The sequence below is a fragment of the Phyllobates terribilis genome, unplaced genomic scaffold (assembly GCF_046119375.1).
Source record: "Phyllobates terribilis strain yellow unplaced genomic scaffold, ASM4611937v1 Scaffold_2__4_contigs__length_985480577, whole genome shotgun sequence".
In the NCBI taxonomy this organism is placed as follows: domain Eukaryota; kingdom Metazoa; phylum Chordata; class Amphibia; order Anura; family Dendrobatidae; genus Phyllobates; species Phyllobates terribilis.
This window is the reverse complement of record NW_027362762.1, coordinates 648,340,213-648,359,955: the sequence shown is the minus strand read 5'-3', so window position 1 is coordinate 648,359,955 and position 19,743 is coordinate 648,340,213. Positions and strand designations below refer to the sequence as shown.

Here is a 19,743-nt window from a genome sequence, read left to right as displayed (position 1 = left end):
CACTCCTGAGAAAAAATACTGACCGAATACGGATAGTGGGGCCGTGGCCTTAGCAACATTTAGGGCTCTTTCAGATGTCCTGTAATAATCAGTCCGATGTTGGATCACAATACACGGACTGGCCGCACATCTCCTGACCCGAGCCTGACAGCTTCATAGAAATATATGAAATTGTCACGCTTGGGTCAAGAGATGTGCAGCCAGGCCGTGCATTGCAATCAGACATCGGACCGATTATCGCAGACATTTGAAAGAGCCCTATGGTGGTAAAAATAAAATTTTTTATTCATCTCATGCGACTTTGCATTAATTCATGAAAAGCACCTGAAAGGTTAATAAACTACCTAACAGTAGTTTTGAATATGTTGAGGAGTGCTGTTGTTAAAATAGTATAACTTTTGGGGGTTTCCAATATATAGGTTCCTAAAAATAAAGTTTTGTAAATTTACTTGAAAAAAATAAAAATTGCTTATACATTTGTAAACTTTCTAACTTCCCAACAAAATAAAACTACATTTTTCAAATGGTGTTGATGTGGAAGAGACAAGAGGTCAATGTTATTGTCACGAAGTGACGGCTTGAAGTAAGAGAGAGAGGCCTACAACTGTCCCTGGAATTAAGACCCTAATTATCCCTGTCCCAGGGGTACTCTTGATGGTAGAGAGGCCTGAGTCTCTGACCTTACTATGTTCCTGTTAAAGCACAACTGTCAGCAGGATTATGCTCAGTAAACTACATACACTGTCAGATTGGAGCCGTTACACTGATTAAAATGATACCTTGGTTGATGAAATCCGTCCTGTGGTTCCTGTGTGCCTTCACTGACCGGCCTCCTCTTTTACTCAGCCCCGCACTACTAGATGCATTATGTAAAATAGGAGGCAGGTCAGTGAAGGCACAGTGAGCTGTCATAAAAGAATACAGATGAATATGTAAGCAGAGCACCAGATAGAACCCACCTGACAGGCCGCCCCGGAGCACGGGCATATCATTATCTCCAAACTGAAAGTAAAGATTACACAAGAACCACAGGACGGATTTCATCAACCAATGTATCAGTTTAATCAGTGTAATATTGCCCTCCTGACAGTGTATGTAGTTTACTGAGCACAATCCTGCTGACAGGTTTGCTTTAAACCCTAAACTGTCCCCTCCCCCACCTCATGAGGCATGGGACAGAAATATAAGGGAAACTAGACACAAAGACAGACAGGGATAACTGAAACCACTATCATACAAAGACACTCACCAAAAATAGGGAGGAGGTTAGGGAAAGGAAAGAACAAAAAAACAAAATAGGAGTAAGGACTAGGAGGTAAACACTCACGCTGCTACTGCACACAGATCACTACTACTACTACTCAAAACTACACAGCTCAATGCTTTCCAAGAAGAAGATTCACTGGCAAGGAAGAAACACCAAGAGCCAGTATATATATAGGGAGAGAAAATGATAAAGCAAATGCAGCTGAGAACAACCACGCTGTATGGTCTTAGCCAGCATGGAAAGAGTCCTTAATCCTTTCAGCACTGAAGGAAAGGAAATCCATTTAAAATAGGACATGAATCACACCATCTATAAAGAGGACCTGCGATTCATTACCCGACGAGACCTTCTAACTCCAGGTATCCCAGGGGGGAATAACACCCTCGTAACAGTTATTTGTTAACTTTTTTTTAAAGTTTGAAAATTGCTATTTTTTAAAAAATTTTTGTCAAATTTATATTTTTTTTATTAATAAACACACAACATATCAACCTAAATTTACCATTAACATAAATTATAATATGTAAAAAAAATTTATTAAAATCACTGGGATATGTTGAAACATTTCAGCCCCTAGGTGAGAGAGGAGGTATCACCCTGCTGGTAAGACTGTCTTCCACTAAAGATAAATTGCTTGTCCCTATGTCCGTTTTCTTCAGTTCCTCTGTGTTCACTGGACAAGCATTCGTTGAGTCTGCAGCAGCTGGGAATTTCATGGACTTTTCTTTGGCAAAAAAATTGAAGATTCCTTTCATCCCTCTATGGACGCATCTAAAGCTCATGTCAGCAAATGGCTCTGCAATTCCAGAAGGATGTATCCAATTTCGGATGGTGAAGGTAATCCTTGAAATTTCCTATTCACTTCATCCACTGTGGACTATTCCATGTTTACCTTGTATTGTTGTTTCAGCTCATATTCGTACCATTGAGTATTCCCTCTTCTCTCCCTTTCCTTCTCTTTTCTGTTCTCATTTCTGGAGTCAGCCTTTCTTTTCTTTTTCATTTTAGACATACAAATAGTATTATATTCATTCAATCACTGTTTATATTTGTCTAGCCTCATCTAAAATTATTGCCTTATCGTTCACGTTGAGTGCCGAATTATTTTCTATGCAATTGAAGACTACGTCTTACTTCTGATCACTGCAAAGATTATTATTTTTACAGTTGACCATACCTTTTTTCCTATAATTAATTGGAAATGTATTACTGTTAACCACAATGCTCTCTACAGTGCTGTACCACCTTATATTTTCTCCCCACCTTACCTGAGCTGTACATTCTTAGATCTAAGACCAAAGTCCTCCATAATCCAGTCCTTCTGTCTCCAAGACTTTTCTCATGCTCCACCCCCCATTGTGTGGGATGGGATGCTCTACCCCCCAATGATCAGATTAATTCCCAACATCCACAATCTCAGTCACGCCTTACAGGCATGTTTTTAGTTAGACTTATCACCATTAATGAATTGAATCCTGTTCTTTTAACAATATTCTTCAGCACCCAATTCCTTTATTCAACAGTATCCCCCCACGCTCATAGCACCCTAATGCACTTCATATCTGTGCATACACCAGTGGTGTATTGCTGGAGGCCCCCATAACGTTAGACTGTTGACTGCGCCCACCGATATCAGCGATTTAGCCAATGTTTCTGTGATGTGTTGGGAGCCATAAGGATAACTTTCTGTACATTCTATTCCGTATTGAGGAACAAACAGAATTCATGTTCAAAAGTATCCATTTGTATGAGCTTGTTAACAGGAGCAGGGAGCATAGCTGGTTATACAGGGGGAAATATGGGTAAGTGAGTCCCCTACATGAGTTTATACTAATGGCTGCTCATTATGTGGGTTTAAGTACCCTATGTCAGTGTCTGTGTTTTCACTCTATTTATGGGCTAAGTATGCCTGCTATATCTATGCACTAGCAGTTTTGTATGATAGAGGTAACATTTGTGATTGTTTTTTCTCATATAGACGATAAGTTTGTACTAGCACTTTATGTGCCTAAATAATTATAACAATATACATACATAGAGGCCCGCTATTAACCCATCCTGTCACATAATAGGTGATCAGCTGCTATGAACACCTGAGCCTTTGTCTTTTTGACTTTTATGATTAATGTTATGATTTTCACGCCTGGTTTGTCTAAATATATTAAACCTCTCTGATTTTATTACTTATTGGTGTCAATTTGGATTACGTATGTAGGCCATTCTTAAAGGCATCTGGCCATGTTAATAAATTGTAAATAATGTTACTAATTCAGTTGATATTGACTCTATGATCTGCATAGGCAGCTTTCATTTTCACAGTACTGGTCTTCCCCAAAAACATGCAGACAATGTATCAGATTGCCGGGACTCCAATTACAGGGGAAGTGAAGCCATTTTTTTTACTGTGGTTAATGGACAATGGTTCGTAATGATGGACCTGCCTTTAAATCATGATGCTCTGAAGAGGGTTATTTAAAAAATGGCTTTTTAAAAACCATACAATCCCATTCCCTCAATATTTATATGTCTTATTATAGCAAAGATTGTGACTGCCAGAATGCAAGATAATGCTATATATTTGCAGAGGAGCTTTCCTAGGAGATAGCAGCTCGGCCTCGTGACCCCATTGAAGAAGTGGTTATCCAGCTTTAATGTTACACTATTTTAAGGCAATCTAAACTGAAATCCAGGTATTTTTTGGCAAGAAAAATGGCAGCGTATTACTGGTCTGTAGAAGAAAATTTGCTAAATACTGCTCTATTCATGGTCTGTGGAACTGACGGAGATAACTGAGAACAGCACTTGGATATCTTTGTCAGTGGACAATTATTAGAGGGACAGCAAGGAGCAATGACAAACATTTTGCTCAATTTAATCCCAACCAAAATGTTGAGATTGAATCTGAAAACCTAGTGTGAAGCCAGTGTAGACCTGACAGTTATCTGATTATAGAGGTATTCCCACTTTAGACATTTATGGCCTATTCAGACGGAATGCCATGTATTTCTAATAGATTCTGGACCACTACTACTTCCTGAATAGGTGTCCATCATCTTGGGTTTGGCTGCTGATACAGGCCAAGAATGAAGGGAGAGAAGGCAATGTAAGCATGCTCGGCTGTTTTCTTAATTGCTATACAAGTGAATGGAAAGAGTCACCTAGATGTGAGCGGTCTGGATGCATCGTCTATCATGATGGGTGTCAGGGGAGCAGGTGCGGAGGTCTCACAGGTGGAACATGCATCTATCATTGATTTATGTGATATGTGTTTGTGGTGGGGCTCTGTGTTGTAAAACCTTACGTGGCAATATACAAGAACTACCTCATTTTCCCATATTGGGACAGATCTGCTAAGATTGGTATATACCTGAAAGCTCATCAGTTGGACTAGTCAGCGACAAAAAGGTGCACACTACTGAACACAGAGAAACTGTACCAAGTCATCTTTGAGCCTCAGTCTCATCCATGTGTCATGTGTATGTCCAATCTATGTTTTCAGGGATAGGACACACACCCATTATTGTCTATCTGCATGCTCACATCCATTTTTGGTCCAATTTGTAAATCAATGTCATCTGTTCGAGTGAAAAGGTAGATAAAAAAAACAAACAGATAGCACTCTGATGCCATCTGTGTGTTATCCGTGTGCTGACCGGTTTTAACTGTTTAGTGAGTAGGAGAAACGGACACATGACCAAAAATGGATGAAATTAAAATCCAACATAATAATGAAAAACTTTTTTTTTCATCATACGCAAATAATAAAAAAACTCACAAAACCTGAAGACTAAGGCTTAACTGACACAAAAGAAAAGGATGATACGGATTTACTTGGGCATAATATATCATGCACCATAATACGGCTTATTGAGAAATACGGCGCGGCAACTGAACTAAACAAGCAGCACTTTTCACGCAGTTAGGAAACTCTTGTCAATCGGTCTCACATAGATGAACGTGAAAACCTCGCCACTTTCTAAGAACGTCATAAGTCATTTATGATGAGAGATTGATAAATATCTCATTAACTTTGAGCTATTTTATTTTTCAAGCAAGCACTGCCATTTATGATGTTGATCTGTGTCCTGTCTACAGTCTCTGTAAACCATTATGTGTAAAATAGACGTTACCTCAGATGCAGCCTGTGCCTGTGCCAGTCTCTTGCTCTCCCTCTCCGCCTCCCTTTGACTTGATGCCCTCTCGGTCTGGTCCCTTCGCAGCCCTGCAGATACCCCAGCGTCAGGGTCTCCGGCATCCAGCTCCTTCTGCAGCTGCTCCATCTCCTCCGGGGACAAGGTAGACAACAAGTTGTCTATGTCTGGGTCTTCGCTCACCTGCCGTCTGTACCTGGCCACCCTGGACATGATGGCTGATTATAAGTAGAGCACAAGGCTGAGATGGAAAGCGAACAAGAAAGAGTAGTTATTTCCCACGGATAAATGACCCTGTGCTCCTGAAAAACTTTTTTGGCACAAAATGAAGCTAAAAGAATTGTACGGAGACCAGGTGAGTAAAAATCCCCCGCAGGTCTAGATCCAGGAGCCCCTCAGGTGCCTGCTCTCCACCAGTGGATACTGTGCTGCTATAGTCACTGTCTACTCCCTCTCCTCCTGAACTCCCCCTCCTCCTCTCCCTCCCAGGGGCGCAGATTCAAGACATTCTTGTGAATGTTCCACTCATGCCCAAATTTAGAGAGAGGATACATCGCTTTTTATGGAAATCACTGAGGGCTGGGAGTCAATAAACTGTACATGTCATTTGGTGAGGGATCCCTGTACCCATAGCAGATGTGCATACACATGAAGGTCTATCTATATCGTCCATTATTGAATAACTTCTGCTTGTAGATACTGATCCTAGGTTAGTTACAGTGAAGGTATACACAATGCGCACATATTAATACTGGGGAGCAATGCTACCATATAGACCATGCACATAAAGCAGATACAACTACTGTGCAATAGTGAAGTGTGGCATTGGCATTATTCCTGTAATAAACATTTGTATGTAGGATTCTGATTAATTAAGAAATCCTTATTTGGTAAAGAAAATATCTCTGTTTACAGTCCGCTTGCTGTGGAATTAACTCCACAGCTCCACAAGTTATTACTACACATGCCAGGAATGTGAGTCTAGGACCACATAGAGCAGAACAGTACACATGCCCTATGCCACCTGCACTGGTGCCATGGGAGACATCGATGAACTTAAGGGGGCAGAAACCAGAGTGAACTAGATGCAAAAAAATCAAACTTGCAGGGGCATAGACAAAAATCATAGGGTTCTAAAGCAATATAATGTGGAACCCTCCTCTTCGATGACTGCCAACAAATATACTAATTTTATATTTAGGTCTATGCTCACTATAATTTTATAATGGATCTTTATATGTAAATATCTCTGCCCTGTGCAGTATATATCATTTTTATTAACAGGGTGCACAACCTGTTGATGATCAAGCTTAAAGGGGTATTGTCAAGTAATTAAATAGCTTTTAATTGGTTAGATAAAATGAACATAAGCAAGTATACATGCTTTTTCTATCTGCTGCCATTCAAGAGCTATTATAGTGCACAGCTGGTTTCCATGGAGTTCGACCACCAGTGCCTGCCCTGACCCTGGCCAACAGAGCGCAGTAGTTACATTCCAGGAGAGAGGTTAAAGGGGTTGTCCACTACTCAGACAACCCCTTCTCAATTACTATATTCATGTAAAATATAAGCCTGTACTCACCTCTGGTTCCGCCGTCGGGTCTCCTGTGGCTCGTGTGATATTATGTCACATGAGAAATGCAGCCAATCAGCGCCAATAATGGGCCATTTCACTCTCACTTCTTTCGGATGTAACTAACATCTGGAGGAAATCAGAGAGCAACAGCAGCTCCCACTTCTTTCGAATATTAGTTTTGTCCTAAGAAAGTGAGAATGAAGCAGCAAATTAGCGAAAGCTCATGTGACAGGGAGGCGAGTACAGGCTGTTTTTATTTTACATAGGGAAATACAGTAATTGAGAAAAGGTTGTCTGAGTAGTGGACAACCCTTTAAATCCTAACATACAAGCCACCTCTTTCCTGCCCTGCTGTGTACTGTGTAATGGCTGTGTCTGACCATGCAGGAACATGGTCTGATCATACCACGTCTCCTGGGCAGAGGGGGAAGCAGAAGAGTATACAGACATTACAGCATGGGGGTGGCAAATGATTCTTTCTTTATAATTAAAATTTTGTTTATAAACAGGCAGGGAAATGTTTTACCTCACAAGAATAATCAGCTGTGATCCCATGCTGTCCTGTCTGTATACTCTTTTGCTTCCCCCTCTGCCCAGGAGCTGTGGTATGATCAGACCATGTCCCTGTATGGTCAGACACAACCATTACACAGTACACAGCAGGGACACATTTATAAGATTATCTCAGCACAGGAACATTTTTTTTGTAGGTAAAACACCAACCATGGAGCTCGGTGATTTTTGTTTTTCCCTTTTCGCTGTTTAACACATAGTTTAAATAATTTTATATTTTGGTAGATCAGACTTTTATGGACACAACAATAATAATCATGTTTCTTTTTAAAAATGTTCTAATTTTGGCATTTCAGTCCAGAGCACCTGCGGATAATTTTCTGCACCCTAGTTCCTATGTTTTGGTGCATAGTTGAGCTGTGTGACATTGTTTTCATGTCAAAGGCATGGCTTTCTGACTGCCTTCCATGAAGGCCACTTATAGCCAGACTTCTCTAAACAATAGATGGGTGAAGCTAGGTCCGACTGGTTGTTGCCAGTGCTGAGCTAATGGCACTGTTGGACATCTTCCAATTTTAGGGAAATAAGCAAGCTGTGTCTTTCATCTGCTGCGCTAAATTTCCTTGGCCGACAACTGAATCTACGGTCCTCAACATTGCCCATTTCATGGCTCTTCTTCAAAAGAGCTTCAATAGCATATTTTGTAACCCCAGTCTGCTTAACAATCTTTGCGAACTACCTTGTGTCTTGTTACTGTGCTCAGTTTTATCATGTTGTATGAACTGGGACATAATCTGTATTCCAAAACATCACCTTTGTTGCACAGTTTGGCTGTTCTCACCCAGTTTTAAGTCTCCTACACTGTTCTATCTGTTTCATATAATGACTGTGTGTCAACCCATATATGAAAATGATGGTTATTATCTTCTGTTTAATACAACTGGTTACCTGAATATTCATTTGACTATAATCCTACAAAATCTCTGACAGTGCAATTGTTCCTAGAACTGATGCTGTTTTGAAGGCAAGGGTGGTCACATCAAATATAGATTTGACTTTGCTTTTGTTCATTTACTTTGCATTTTGTTAACTGATAAAAAAAATAAACCATTAATACTATTATTTAAAGCATTCTTTGCAGCATTTTTTCCACACCTACCTAAAACTTTTGTAGAGTACTAAGGGTAGGTTCACACTGGTGTACAAAAAATCGTTCAGAGATTCATGCAGAAAACTTGTCATCCGTGTGCAGTCTGTATACAATTAATAGCAACAGCTATTAATCATTTACAAAAACATTTAAAGAATTGCAATGTATCTGTAATATACGGATGCTATAATGTGGCTCTGTATCACATCCAATTTGTTTTGTACACCTATAGACTTGAATGTGCAAGTCTCATCCAATTTTTTGTATATAGCGCCAGCATATTCTGCAGTGCTTTACAATGATGACGGGACATGTACAGACAATAAAGACATTACAAAGTAACACATTGTTCAACACTTACAGGAAGAGTGAGGGCCCTGCTCGCAAGCTTACAATCTATATGGAAATAGGTGGGACTCAATAGGAAAAAAGTGCTAGTCATGTATGGTCCAGACATCATTATAATAAATTTGGTATTTTACATGACGATGTATGAGCCGGTCATCAGCCAGTAACTGTCTAAGTACAGTAACCAAGTGCTATTGGGTAGATGAAGGGTGTGGAAACAGATGAATAGTAAGGACTAGATTTTGAGGAAAATTTAGAAAGGGGAAGGTTAGATTAGTGAAATAAGGTGATAGGCCTGTCTAAAGAGATATGTTTTTAAAGCATGCTAAAGTTGTTGGGACTAGCTATTAATCGGACTGTCTGAGGTAGTGCATTCCAGAAAACTGGTGCATCATGAGAGAAGTCTTGGAGATACAAGTGGGAGGATCAGATTATTGAGGATGATAGTCTTAAATCAGTTGCAGAATGGAAAGCACGGGTAGGATGATAGACAGAGATTAGGGAGATGAATAATGATGAAGAACGGTGGAGAGCTTTGTGGGTGAGAGAGATAAGTTTACATTGTACTTTGCAGCAAATAAATAACCAGTGCAATGACTGGCACAAAGTGGAAGCATCTGTGTAGCAGGTGGAGATAAATATCACCCTGGCTGCTGCATTTAGGATGGATTGAAGTGCAGAAAATTTGGTAAGAGGGAGACCGATCAGTAGAGAGTTGCAGTAGTCCAGACAAGAATGAATAAAAGCGATAGTAAGTTTTTGCAGTTTCAAAGGTGAGAAAAGGTCAGATTCTGGAGATGTTTTTAAGATGCAGATAACATGAGTGTGAACTAACGCTAAGTCTGCTAAATCTACTGTAACTAATGATCCATTCCAAGAAAAAGTACAAGGTGTTCTAGAAAATTACACATAACATTTGTGTATCTAATAGGAGTTTGAAAGTTTGAGAGCCTTTCAGAATCTTCTACATTTCTGCATACATTTGACCTAAAACTACATCAGATTTTCACACAAGTCCTAAAATTACATGAAGAGAACCATATCAATCAAATCTGTCAGAAATATTAGACTTTGTGCAACATTTTCCTCAATAGAAAGATTACAATCACATTTCTTGTCCTTGAGCATGAAATATGTTTGGGCCCCTCTCCTTTTCTGGCGATATGGCTACTGATACTTTGTGTGTGTGTACAGTACAGACCAAAAGTTTGGACACACCTTCTCATTTAAAGATTTTTCTGTATTTTCATGACTATGAAAATTGTACATTCACACTGAAGGCATCAAAACTATGAATTAACACATGTGGAATTATATACTTTACAAAAAAGTGTGAAACAACTGAAAATATGTGTTATATTCTAGGTTCTTCAAAGTAGCCACCTTTTGCTTTGATGACTGCTTTGCACACTCTTGATGAGCTTCAAGAGGTAGTCACCAGAAATGGTCTTCCAACAATCTTGAAGGAGTTCCCAGAGATGCTTAGCACTTGTTGGCCCTTTTGCCTTCACTCTGCGGTCCAGCTCACCCCAAACCATCTCGATTGGGTTCAGGTCTGGTGACTGCGGAGGCCAGGTCATCTGGCGTAGCACCCCATCACTCTCCTTCTTGGTCAAATAGCCCTTACACAGCCTGGAGGTGTGTTTGGGGTCATTGTCCTGTTGAAAAATAAATGATGGTCCAACTAAACACAAACCGGATGGAATAGCATGCCGCTGCAAGATGCTGTGGTAGCCATGCTGGTTCAGTATGCCTTCAATTTTGAATAAATCCCCAACAGTGTCACCAGCAAAGCACTCCCACACCATCACACCTCCTCCTCCATGCTTCACGGTGGGAACCAGGCATGTAGAGTCCATCCGTTCACCTTTTCTGCGTCGCACAAAGACACAGTGGTTGGAACCAAAGATCTCAAATTTGGACTCATCAGACTAAAGCACAGATTTCCACTGGTCTAATGTCCATTCCTAGCAGCTATTTTACCATGAAGGCCAGCTGCACAAAGTCTCCTCTTTACAGTTGTTGTAGAGATGTGTCTGCTGCTAGAACTCTGTCTGGCATTGACCTGGTCTCTAATCTGAGCTGTTGTTAACCTGCGATTTCTGAGGCTGGTGACTCGAATAAACATCCTCAGAAGCAGAGGTGACTCTTGGTCTTCCTTTCCTGGGGCGATCCTCATGTGAGACAGTTTCTTTGTAGCGCTTGATGGTTTTTGCAACTGCACTTGGGGACACTTTCAAAGTCTGACCTTCATTTCTTAAAGTAATGATGGCCACTCGTTTTTCTTTACTTAGCTGCTTTTTTCTTGACAAAATACAAATTCTAACAGTCTATTCAGTAGGACTATCAGCTGTGTATCCACCTGACTTCTGCACAACACAACTGATGGTCCCAACCCCATTTATAAGGCAAGAAATCCCACTTATTAAACCTGACAGGGCACACCTGTGAAGTGAAAACCATTTCCGGTGACTACCTCTTGAAGCTCATCAAGAGAATGGCAAGAGTGTGCAAAGCAGTCATCAAAGCAAAAGGTGGCTACTTTGAAGAACCTAGAATATAAGACATATTTTCAGTTGTTTCACACTTTTTTGTTAAGTATGTAATTCCACATGTGTTAATTCATAGTTTTGATGCCTTTAGTGTGAATGCACAATTTTCAAAGTCATGAAAATACAGAAAAATCTTTAAATGAGAAGGTGTGTCCAAACTTTTGGTCTGTACTGTATATATATTCAAAAAAATAAAGGGAACAATCAAATAACACATCCTAGATCTGAATGAATGAAATATTCTCATTGAATACTTTGTTCTGTACAAAGTTGAATGTGCTGACAACAAAACCACACAAAAATCATCAATGGAAATCAAATTTATTAACCAATGGAGGCCTCAATTTGGAGTCACCCCCAAAATTAAAGTGGAAAAACACACTACAGACTGATCCAGCTTTGATGTAATGTCCTTAAAACAAGTCAAAATGAGGCTCAGTATTGTGTGTGGCCTCCACGTGCCTGTATGACCTCCCTACAACGCTTGGGCATGCTCCTGATGAGGTTACGGATGGTCTCCTGTGGGATCTCCTCCCAAACCTGGACTAAAGCATCCGCCAACTCCTGGACAGTCTGTGGTGCAACGTGACGTTGGTGAATGGAGCGAGACATGATGTCCCAGATGTGCTCAATCGGATTCAGTTCTGGGGCCAGTCCATAGCTTCAATGCCTTCATCTTGCAGGAACTGCTGACACACTCCAGCCACATGAGGTCTGGCATTGTCCTGCATTAGTTGGAACCCAGGGCCAACCGCGCCAGCATATGGTCTCACAAGGGGTCTGAGGATCTCACCTCGGTACCTAATGGCAGTCAGGCTACCTCTGGCGAGCACATGGAGGGCTGTGCAGCCCTCCAAAGAAATGCCACCCACAACATTACCGGTCATGCTGAAGGATGTTGCAGGCAGAAGATTGCTCTCCACGGCGTCTCCAGACTCTGTCACGTCTGTCACATGTGCTCAGTGTGAACCTGCTTTCATCTGTGAAGAGCACAGGGCGCCAGTGGCAACTTTGCCAATCCTGATGTTCTGTGGCAAATGCCAAGCGTCCTGCACGGTGTTGGGCTGTGAGCACAACCCCCATCTGTGGACGTCGGGCCCTCATACCACCCTCATGGAGTCGGTTTCTAACCGTTTGTGCAGACACATGCACATTTGTAGCCTGCTGGAGGTAATTTTGCAGGGCTCTAGCAGTACTCCTCCTGTTCCTCCTTGCACAACGGCGGAGGTAGTGGTCCTGCTGCTGGGTTGTTGCCCTCCTACGGCCCCCTCCACGTCTCCTGGTGTACTGGCCTGTCTCCTGGTAGCACCTCCAGCCTCTGGACACTACGCTGACAGACACAGCAAACCTTCTTGCCACAGCTCGCATTGATGTGCCATCCTGGATGAGTTGCACTACATGAGCAACTTCTGTGGGTTGTAGAGTCCGTCTCATGCTACCACGAGTGTGAGAGCACAACCAACATTCAAAAGTGGCCAAAACATCAGCCAGAAAGCATTGGCACTGAGATGTGCTCTGTGGTCCCCACCTGCAGAACCACTCCTTTATTGAGTGTGTCTTGATAATTGCTAATAATTTCCATCTATTGTCTATTCCATTTGCACAACAGAATGTGAAATTGATTGTCAATCAGTGTTGCTTTCTAAGTGGACAGTTTGATTTCACAGAAGTTTGATTTACTTGGAGTTATATTCTGTTGTTTAAGTGTTCCCTTTATTTTTTTGAGCACATATACAGGGTGGGCCATTTATATGGATACTCCTAAATTAAATGGCAATGGTTGGTGATATCAACTTCCTGTTTGTGGCACATTAGTATATGGGAGGGGGAAAACTTTTCCAGATGGGTGGTGACCATGGTGGCCATTTTGAAGTCGGCCATTTTGGATCCAACTTTATTTTTTTCAATGGGAAGAGGGTCATTTGACACATCAAACTTATTGAGAATTTCATAAGAAAAACAATGGTGTGCTTCATTTTAACGTAACTTTATTCTTTCATGAGTTTTTTTACAAGTTTATGACCACTTATAAAATGTGTTCAAAGTGCTGCCCATTGTGTTGGATTGTCAATGCAACCCTCTTCTCCCACTCTCGACACACTGATAGCAACACCGCAGAAGAAATGCTAGCACAGGCTTCCAGTATCCGTTGTTTCAGATGCTGCACATCTCGTATCCTCACAGCATAGACATTTGCCTTCAGATGACCCCAAAGATAAAAGTCTAAGGGGGTCAGATCAGGAGACCTTGGTGGCCATTCAACTGGCCCACGATGACCAATCCACTTTCCAGGAATGCTCGGACCTGACACCCATAATGTGTGGTGGTGCACCATCTTGTTGGGAAAACTCAGGGAGCATGCCATCTTTAGTGCATAAAGAAGGCAACACATCATCATGTAGCAATTTCAGATATCCAGTGGCATTGAAGTTTCAGTTGATGAAGAATGGCCCCACTATCTTTGTACCCCATATACCACACCATACCATCAAGATACGAGATGTGCGGCATCTGAAACAACGGATACTGGAAGCCGTCCAATCAGAGGCTGGGGTGTGGTGAGCTGTCAGTGTGTTGAGTGACAGTTCAGCCATCCAATCAGGGTTGGGGCCTCCTCATGTGTCTGCTATTCGAGTGATTACCTGGCTATTTAGCTGCTTCTCTGCCTCCAATTAACGCCTGTTGTAGCTTAGCTCAAGTGGTGTGCGATTGCTCTGTACTCTGTGTTCCCGTATTTGATCTTTGTTGCCTGACATTGCCATTGAACAGCCATTTGCCTTGCCCTTTTGTCTTGATCCGCTACCTTCCCGAAATTCTGAACTCGGACTGTGACCTGGCTATGCCTTTGCCTTACCCGTTTGTTTATGGAGAGCCCTCTTGGTATCTGACCCCAGACCTCTTGACTATCCAGCCTCACGGCTTGTCTGAGTAGCGATTAGCACCACATATATATTACATTGTCTCCTCCCATTATATATCACCGTCCTTAATTACATAGCGCAATCTCTTGTCATGCACAGCACTGTCCCTTACATATCAGATTCTCGTTAGTTTTGTTATTTATAGGGCCCTGTTTTGTTTTCATAGTGTCCTCTCTTATTAGATATAAAATGAAATGACAGATTATGGAATATGGGAAAGCTTCTTTTTTAATGGAGGAGGCTGATGGACTGGTCTTCTAGTCACATGCTGCTCCATCAGCAGTCATTTTATATCTTACAAGAAGGGACTCTATGTAATAAAGAGAGAGCACTGTGATTAACAAAAATAATTAGAATACGCTATGAAAGGGACGGAGCTATTTATAACAAGATATAATATTATGATTGTTTTTCTCAGACAGCACACAGACCTATTGAGTATGCCTTATTCTGATTCTCAAAATTTGATCAGAAATGAACATGCTCTGAGTCTCGCATATCTCATTCTTGAGTCCGTGATTTTCAGGTAAGTCTCTGAAACTCGGCATGCCATCAGATAAACAAAATATGGCAGTACACGGACATATTACACAAATGTGAGAATGTAGCCTAAGGGAGGTTGGTTTACAAATAACAGAACTGCAAGTCATATAGTATAGATACAGAATAAATATTCACATCCAGTGACTGCTGATGCCTCTTCTGATTAGTTGTTTTCTGTTGTTTCTTCTCCATCTGATCTGACCTTCATGTCAACATCTTCCAGCCACAACGCGTCTTGTCACACTGATCACTACAACATAGCATCCTGCTATCCAGCAGGAAGTGAGGACCAAACTTCATTGTTGCGCACACCGGAGGTAACTGGAGCAGAAGTCACAGATTCCCTTTAAGATGCAGTTATTGCTGCACATATACGAAGGGGTACCAAAAAACCCCTGAGTCTAAGAAAGCGTCAGGTGTCCGAAACGCGTTCAGTTGTCTTGTTTTTTGCACTTTCCTTACCTCAACTAAATTCCAAAGAAAGGTCACAACGACTGCCTTATGTTTTAATAGATCTAGTAAAGACTTCATGATTGCTGAAACTGGATCCTTTTTCCCTCACTTGCTTATTGCATACCATGTTTGACAGAGACGTGATCCCGTGCTTCGTTCCATGGAATCCACTAGAAATCTACCAAGGGTGAGCTGAAAAAACTCTTTTCTTTTTGTGTGTCAATTTTGAATAATACATGTTTTTGGAATACTGCACACATAGCACATCAGATGACTCCTGTCTCTGCACAGACAAATGATAAATATAGTCCAAGGATCAGTCCTGCGTAGTGCAAACATGGATTAACTGAATAGACCTAAACACGGCATCAGTCACATAACTCCTAGTATTTGGTTACCAGCAGGGTTATATGATATAGGTCATAGGTCACATGGCTAGGGCAGGGTTTCTTTGTTAACTGTTGTTAATGTAGGTCACTGTGTCCAGGTGTGTAATACGTGGATAGTTGTTTATTCAGGAGCAGAACTTAATAAAGTATTTATATCTACAGCCACACATCTTACTATGCTTCCTCGCCCTGAGGTTGGAGTATCTCTTGCATTGTTCTCTCTATATCTTTTGTGTGTGTTATTTTTTCGTTGTTGAACAGAATCTCTCAGGACTCACACCACCATATCACTATAAAACACAATTTTTGTTCCTGGGTTCTAACTGTTATATTTCAACTGCTCACATATAAACTTGATAAAAAAAAAACACCATCATTCCTCATGAGCTTTGATTCTGTAACAATGGCCTACACTAGCTTTGTAGTTATTGAGATAAAACTTAACATTTTGACTTGTGTTTGCGTTTTATCATAGAACAAATCAAATATGTAACTATTATGAAACTTGATCAATGCTGCATATAATAGTTAAAAAATGATTATATTTTCTTTGATTTGCGAAGGTATTGTATTTCACTTTCACAAATCAGTCCCCAAAAATAGTCTCCCATCATGTTCTTGTCATACTGTCCTTGGTAACTGCGTTCAAAGTCATTATGTCCTGGTGAAAGCGCTCACCTTATTCCTCTAAAGCGCCCATGTTCTCTTTGAATTTATCAAGATGAGCATGAAGGATATAGACTTCGAGTGACATCCTGCAGCCCATTGCAGCATAGTTCTTTATTAGAGTCCGTACCAGCTCTGCATAGTTTTCATCTTTGTGATTGCCTGGGAAGCTGTGAACCACTGCAACGAAACTGTTCCAAGTCAATTTCTGCTTCCTATTCAGCTTCTTGGAAACTTCTCTGCACTCTATGATCTTCTTGATTTGTAGTCCGACGAAAACACTAGCTTTGACTTTTGCCTTAGACAGCTTAGGGAAAAGATCTTGGAGGTACTTCAACCCCTTTCTGACGTAGGGCATAATAATACGTACCTGCGCCCTGGGCCTTAATGACTATGTACGTATTATTATGCCTTGACGATCGCGCCCGCACAGCCTCTGGATGTCTGCTGATTCTAACAGTTGACTCCCGGTACTATGCGCCAGGAGCTCCCGGCACATTAAACCCCAAAATGCTGCGATCTAAGTTGATTGCAGTATTACGGGAGCAGGCAGAGGTAAGAGAGCCCCTCCTACCCTGGATCGGAGACCCCGCGCTGTGTGCGCGGGTCCCGACGTTTGCCATAGTGACCCGATGTCGTCATGACCATATCTGGGTCACCAGGCATCAGGAAGTTAGATAGATCGTGCTGAGCGCACGATCTATCTAACTTATTCCAGTGCAGAGCTGACGGCCTGCATAACATAAGGATGCTGCTGCATCCCTATGCTATACAAGCGATCAGCCTGCAAAAAATGAAAGTCCAATAGTGGGGCAAAGAATAAAAGTGTCAGAAAGTGAAAAAAAAAAAAATTGTAAAAATATTTAAAAGAAAAATGAAAAAATAAATATTATCATGAAAAAAAAAACAATAAAAGTACACATACTTGGTATTGCCACATCCGGAATGACCTGACCTACAAAACTGTTCCACTACTTAACTCCTTTAGTGAACACGGTAAAAAAAAACAATGCTTTATCATCATACCGCCATACAAAAAATGGAATAAAACGCAATCAAAAAGACGAATGTAAATAGAAATGGTACCGCTGAAAATGTCATCTTGTCCCGCAAAAAACAAGCCGCCATACAGCTTAATCAGCCAGAAAATAAAAAAGGTTATAGCTCTAAGAATAAAGCAATGCAATTAATTTCCCTCCGGCCGCGTTTGGCTGCGTACTGCCAGTGGAGCAGAAGTCTCAGTGACTCACCGTCGCTTATTCAATACAAGGCTGCGGTGCAGTACGCAGCCAAACGGGGCCGGAGGGAAACAAAGCGCGCTCCATGGGAGCGGCCCTTTGCACATGCGCAGGAGGGGAGGCAGAGCAGGGCTCGTCACAGGGCCTGTCACAGGGCCCTGCGACGTGCAGGGGAGGGGAGAATATGGTAATTTAGCACGGAGGCGGTGATTTAGGGGAATAGTAAGCAGATAGGAGGGGTTTGCTTGGCGTCCCCCGGACAACAGAATTTATAAAACCAGATTCATCTGCAATCAGACCTCTGCTATGCGCCATACAGGTAAGTATAGATTTACTTTTCTATCACCTGTATAGCCATAGTAGAGGTCTGATATCGCCCAGGGGGGTGACAGATTCCCTTTAAGGGCATGAAAATTCAAAGTTTGAAAATTGGAAATTTTTCGATTTCCAAAAGTAACGCAAGTCATATCAAATAAATTTTACCACTATCATGAAGTACAATATGTCACAAAAAAACAGTCTCAGAATCAGGGGAATACGTTAAAGCACTCCAGAGTTATTACCTCAGTGACAGTGGTCAGAATTGTAAAAATTGGCCTGATCATTAACGTGTAAACCACCTTCGGGGGTAAAGGGGTTAAAGCTGTCGACTCCTTTATCGAGAGCCGTGACAAATTGTTTCATGAGCCCTAACTTGATGTGTAGTGGTGGCATCAGCACCTTGCTGGGGTCCACCAGCGGTTTACCATCAAGAGTTTTCTTGCAGTGCTCACACGTGAAATTAGGTGCCTACTGTTTGTCTTGGTCACCAACAGGCACGCCAAAGTATTCTTTGTAGGCCTCACACATCTTAGCAGATGCATTCACAGAGTACTTTTTCACTCATGTCTTTATAAATTGGCAACAGACGTAGCAAAATGTGTCTGACGGATGTATGAAACCTCTTGATGCAATCTCAATTAACTGTAGCTGTGTACACACGTTCACTTATTCTGTAAAACAGCAAATGAAACGGTTTAAGATAACTATTTATACTGCTATGTACACTTCTGAACAGTTCAAGTAAGTTCTAGAAAGTTCTAAGCAATTCTGGACAGTTCTAGAAACTTCTTGATAGTTCTCACAGTTTAGAAGCTTCTCGAAGTCTATACTAAGGACTGAATATTTCGCGAATATTCTTACAAATAGATACATTTCAAAATATCATTGTGCTGACCACAAAAGCAAAGTTTATGGGGAATAATAACCTTTTTCTATTCATTTTAGGAACAAAAAATCAGGACAACACACTTAACACCTGGGAAGAAAAAATATATGTAAAATTGTTACGTAGTGAGGAGAAAAGGGACCCCATAATTTGCTACACAATTTCTCCCAAATGCGATGATAGCCCATGTATGGTCAAAAACTGTTGTTTGGGCTCATGTCAGGGCTTTGAAAGGGAAGCATAAATTTGTCTGGAATATATTATGAATGTCATGTCGCATTTGCAAAGCCTCTGACATGTGAAAACAGCAGAAACCCCCCACAGGTGACCTCATTTTGGAAAGGAATTCATCTAGGGGTGTAATGAGCATTTTTATCCTACAGGTGATTCACGAAACGTTATAACCTTTAGGTATAAAAACAAAAAATTAGATTTTTTTCCGCTAAAATAATGTTTTAGCACATAATTTATAATTACCAATTTTTATTGGTAAAAATACCTGATATGTGGTTGTACACTACTGTTTGAGCACATGGCAGGGGTTGGATTGTAAGGACCACCACTTTGCTTTTAGAATGCAGATTCCGTTTTAATAGATTGTGGGCTCCATTAGCTGAGCCCCTCTGGTGGCAGATTAGCGGAAACCCCCACAAGTGACCCCATATTGGAAACTTCACTGCTTAAGGAGTTCATCTAGGGGAGTAGTGAGCATTTTGAAAACACAGGTGCCCCACATTGGGATGAGGAAATATAACATTTTATTGGAAAA

The 19,743-nt window shown here is 41.2% G+C and overlaps 1 protein-coding gene across 2 annotated transcripts in view; it reads right to left on the bottom strand.

Annotated features, from left to right (window-relative positions):
• Positions 1 to 5,901, bottom strand: part of LMOD1 (leiomodin 1) — a 41,590-nt gene extending 35,689 nt beyond the window's left edge. Inside the window, exons 1-2 of one of the 2 annotated variants that reach the window (XM_073666688.1) lie at positions 5,771 to 5,901; positions 5,398 to 5,659 (exon numbers count right to left, since the gene is read on the bottom strand). In XM_073666688.1, coding sequence (XP_073522789.1) covers positions 5,398 to 5,631 — 234 coding nt within the window. In that variant the 5' untranslated portion in view covers positions 5,632 to 5,659; positions 5,771 to 5,901. Of the gene's footprint in view, positions 1 to 5,397 lie in introns of both variants that reach the window. The other variant, XM_073666686.1, reaches the window with a different exon arrangement.
• Positions 5,902 to 19,743: the final 13,842 nt, after the last annotated feature.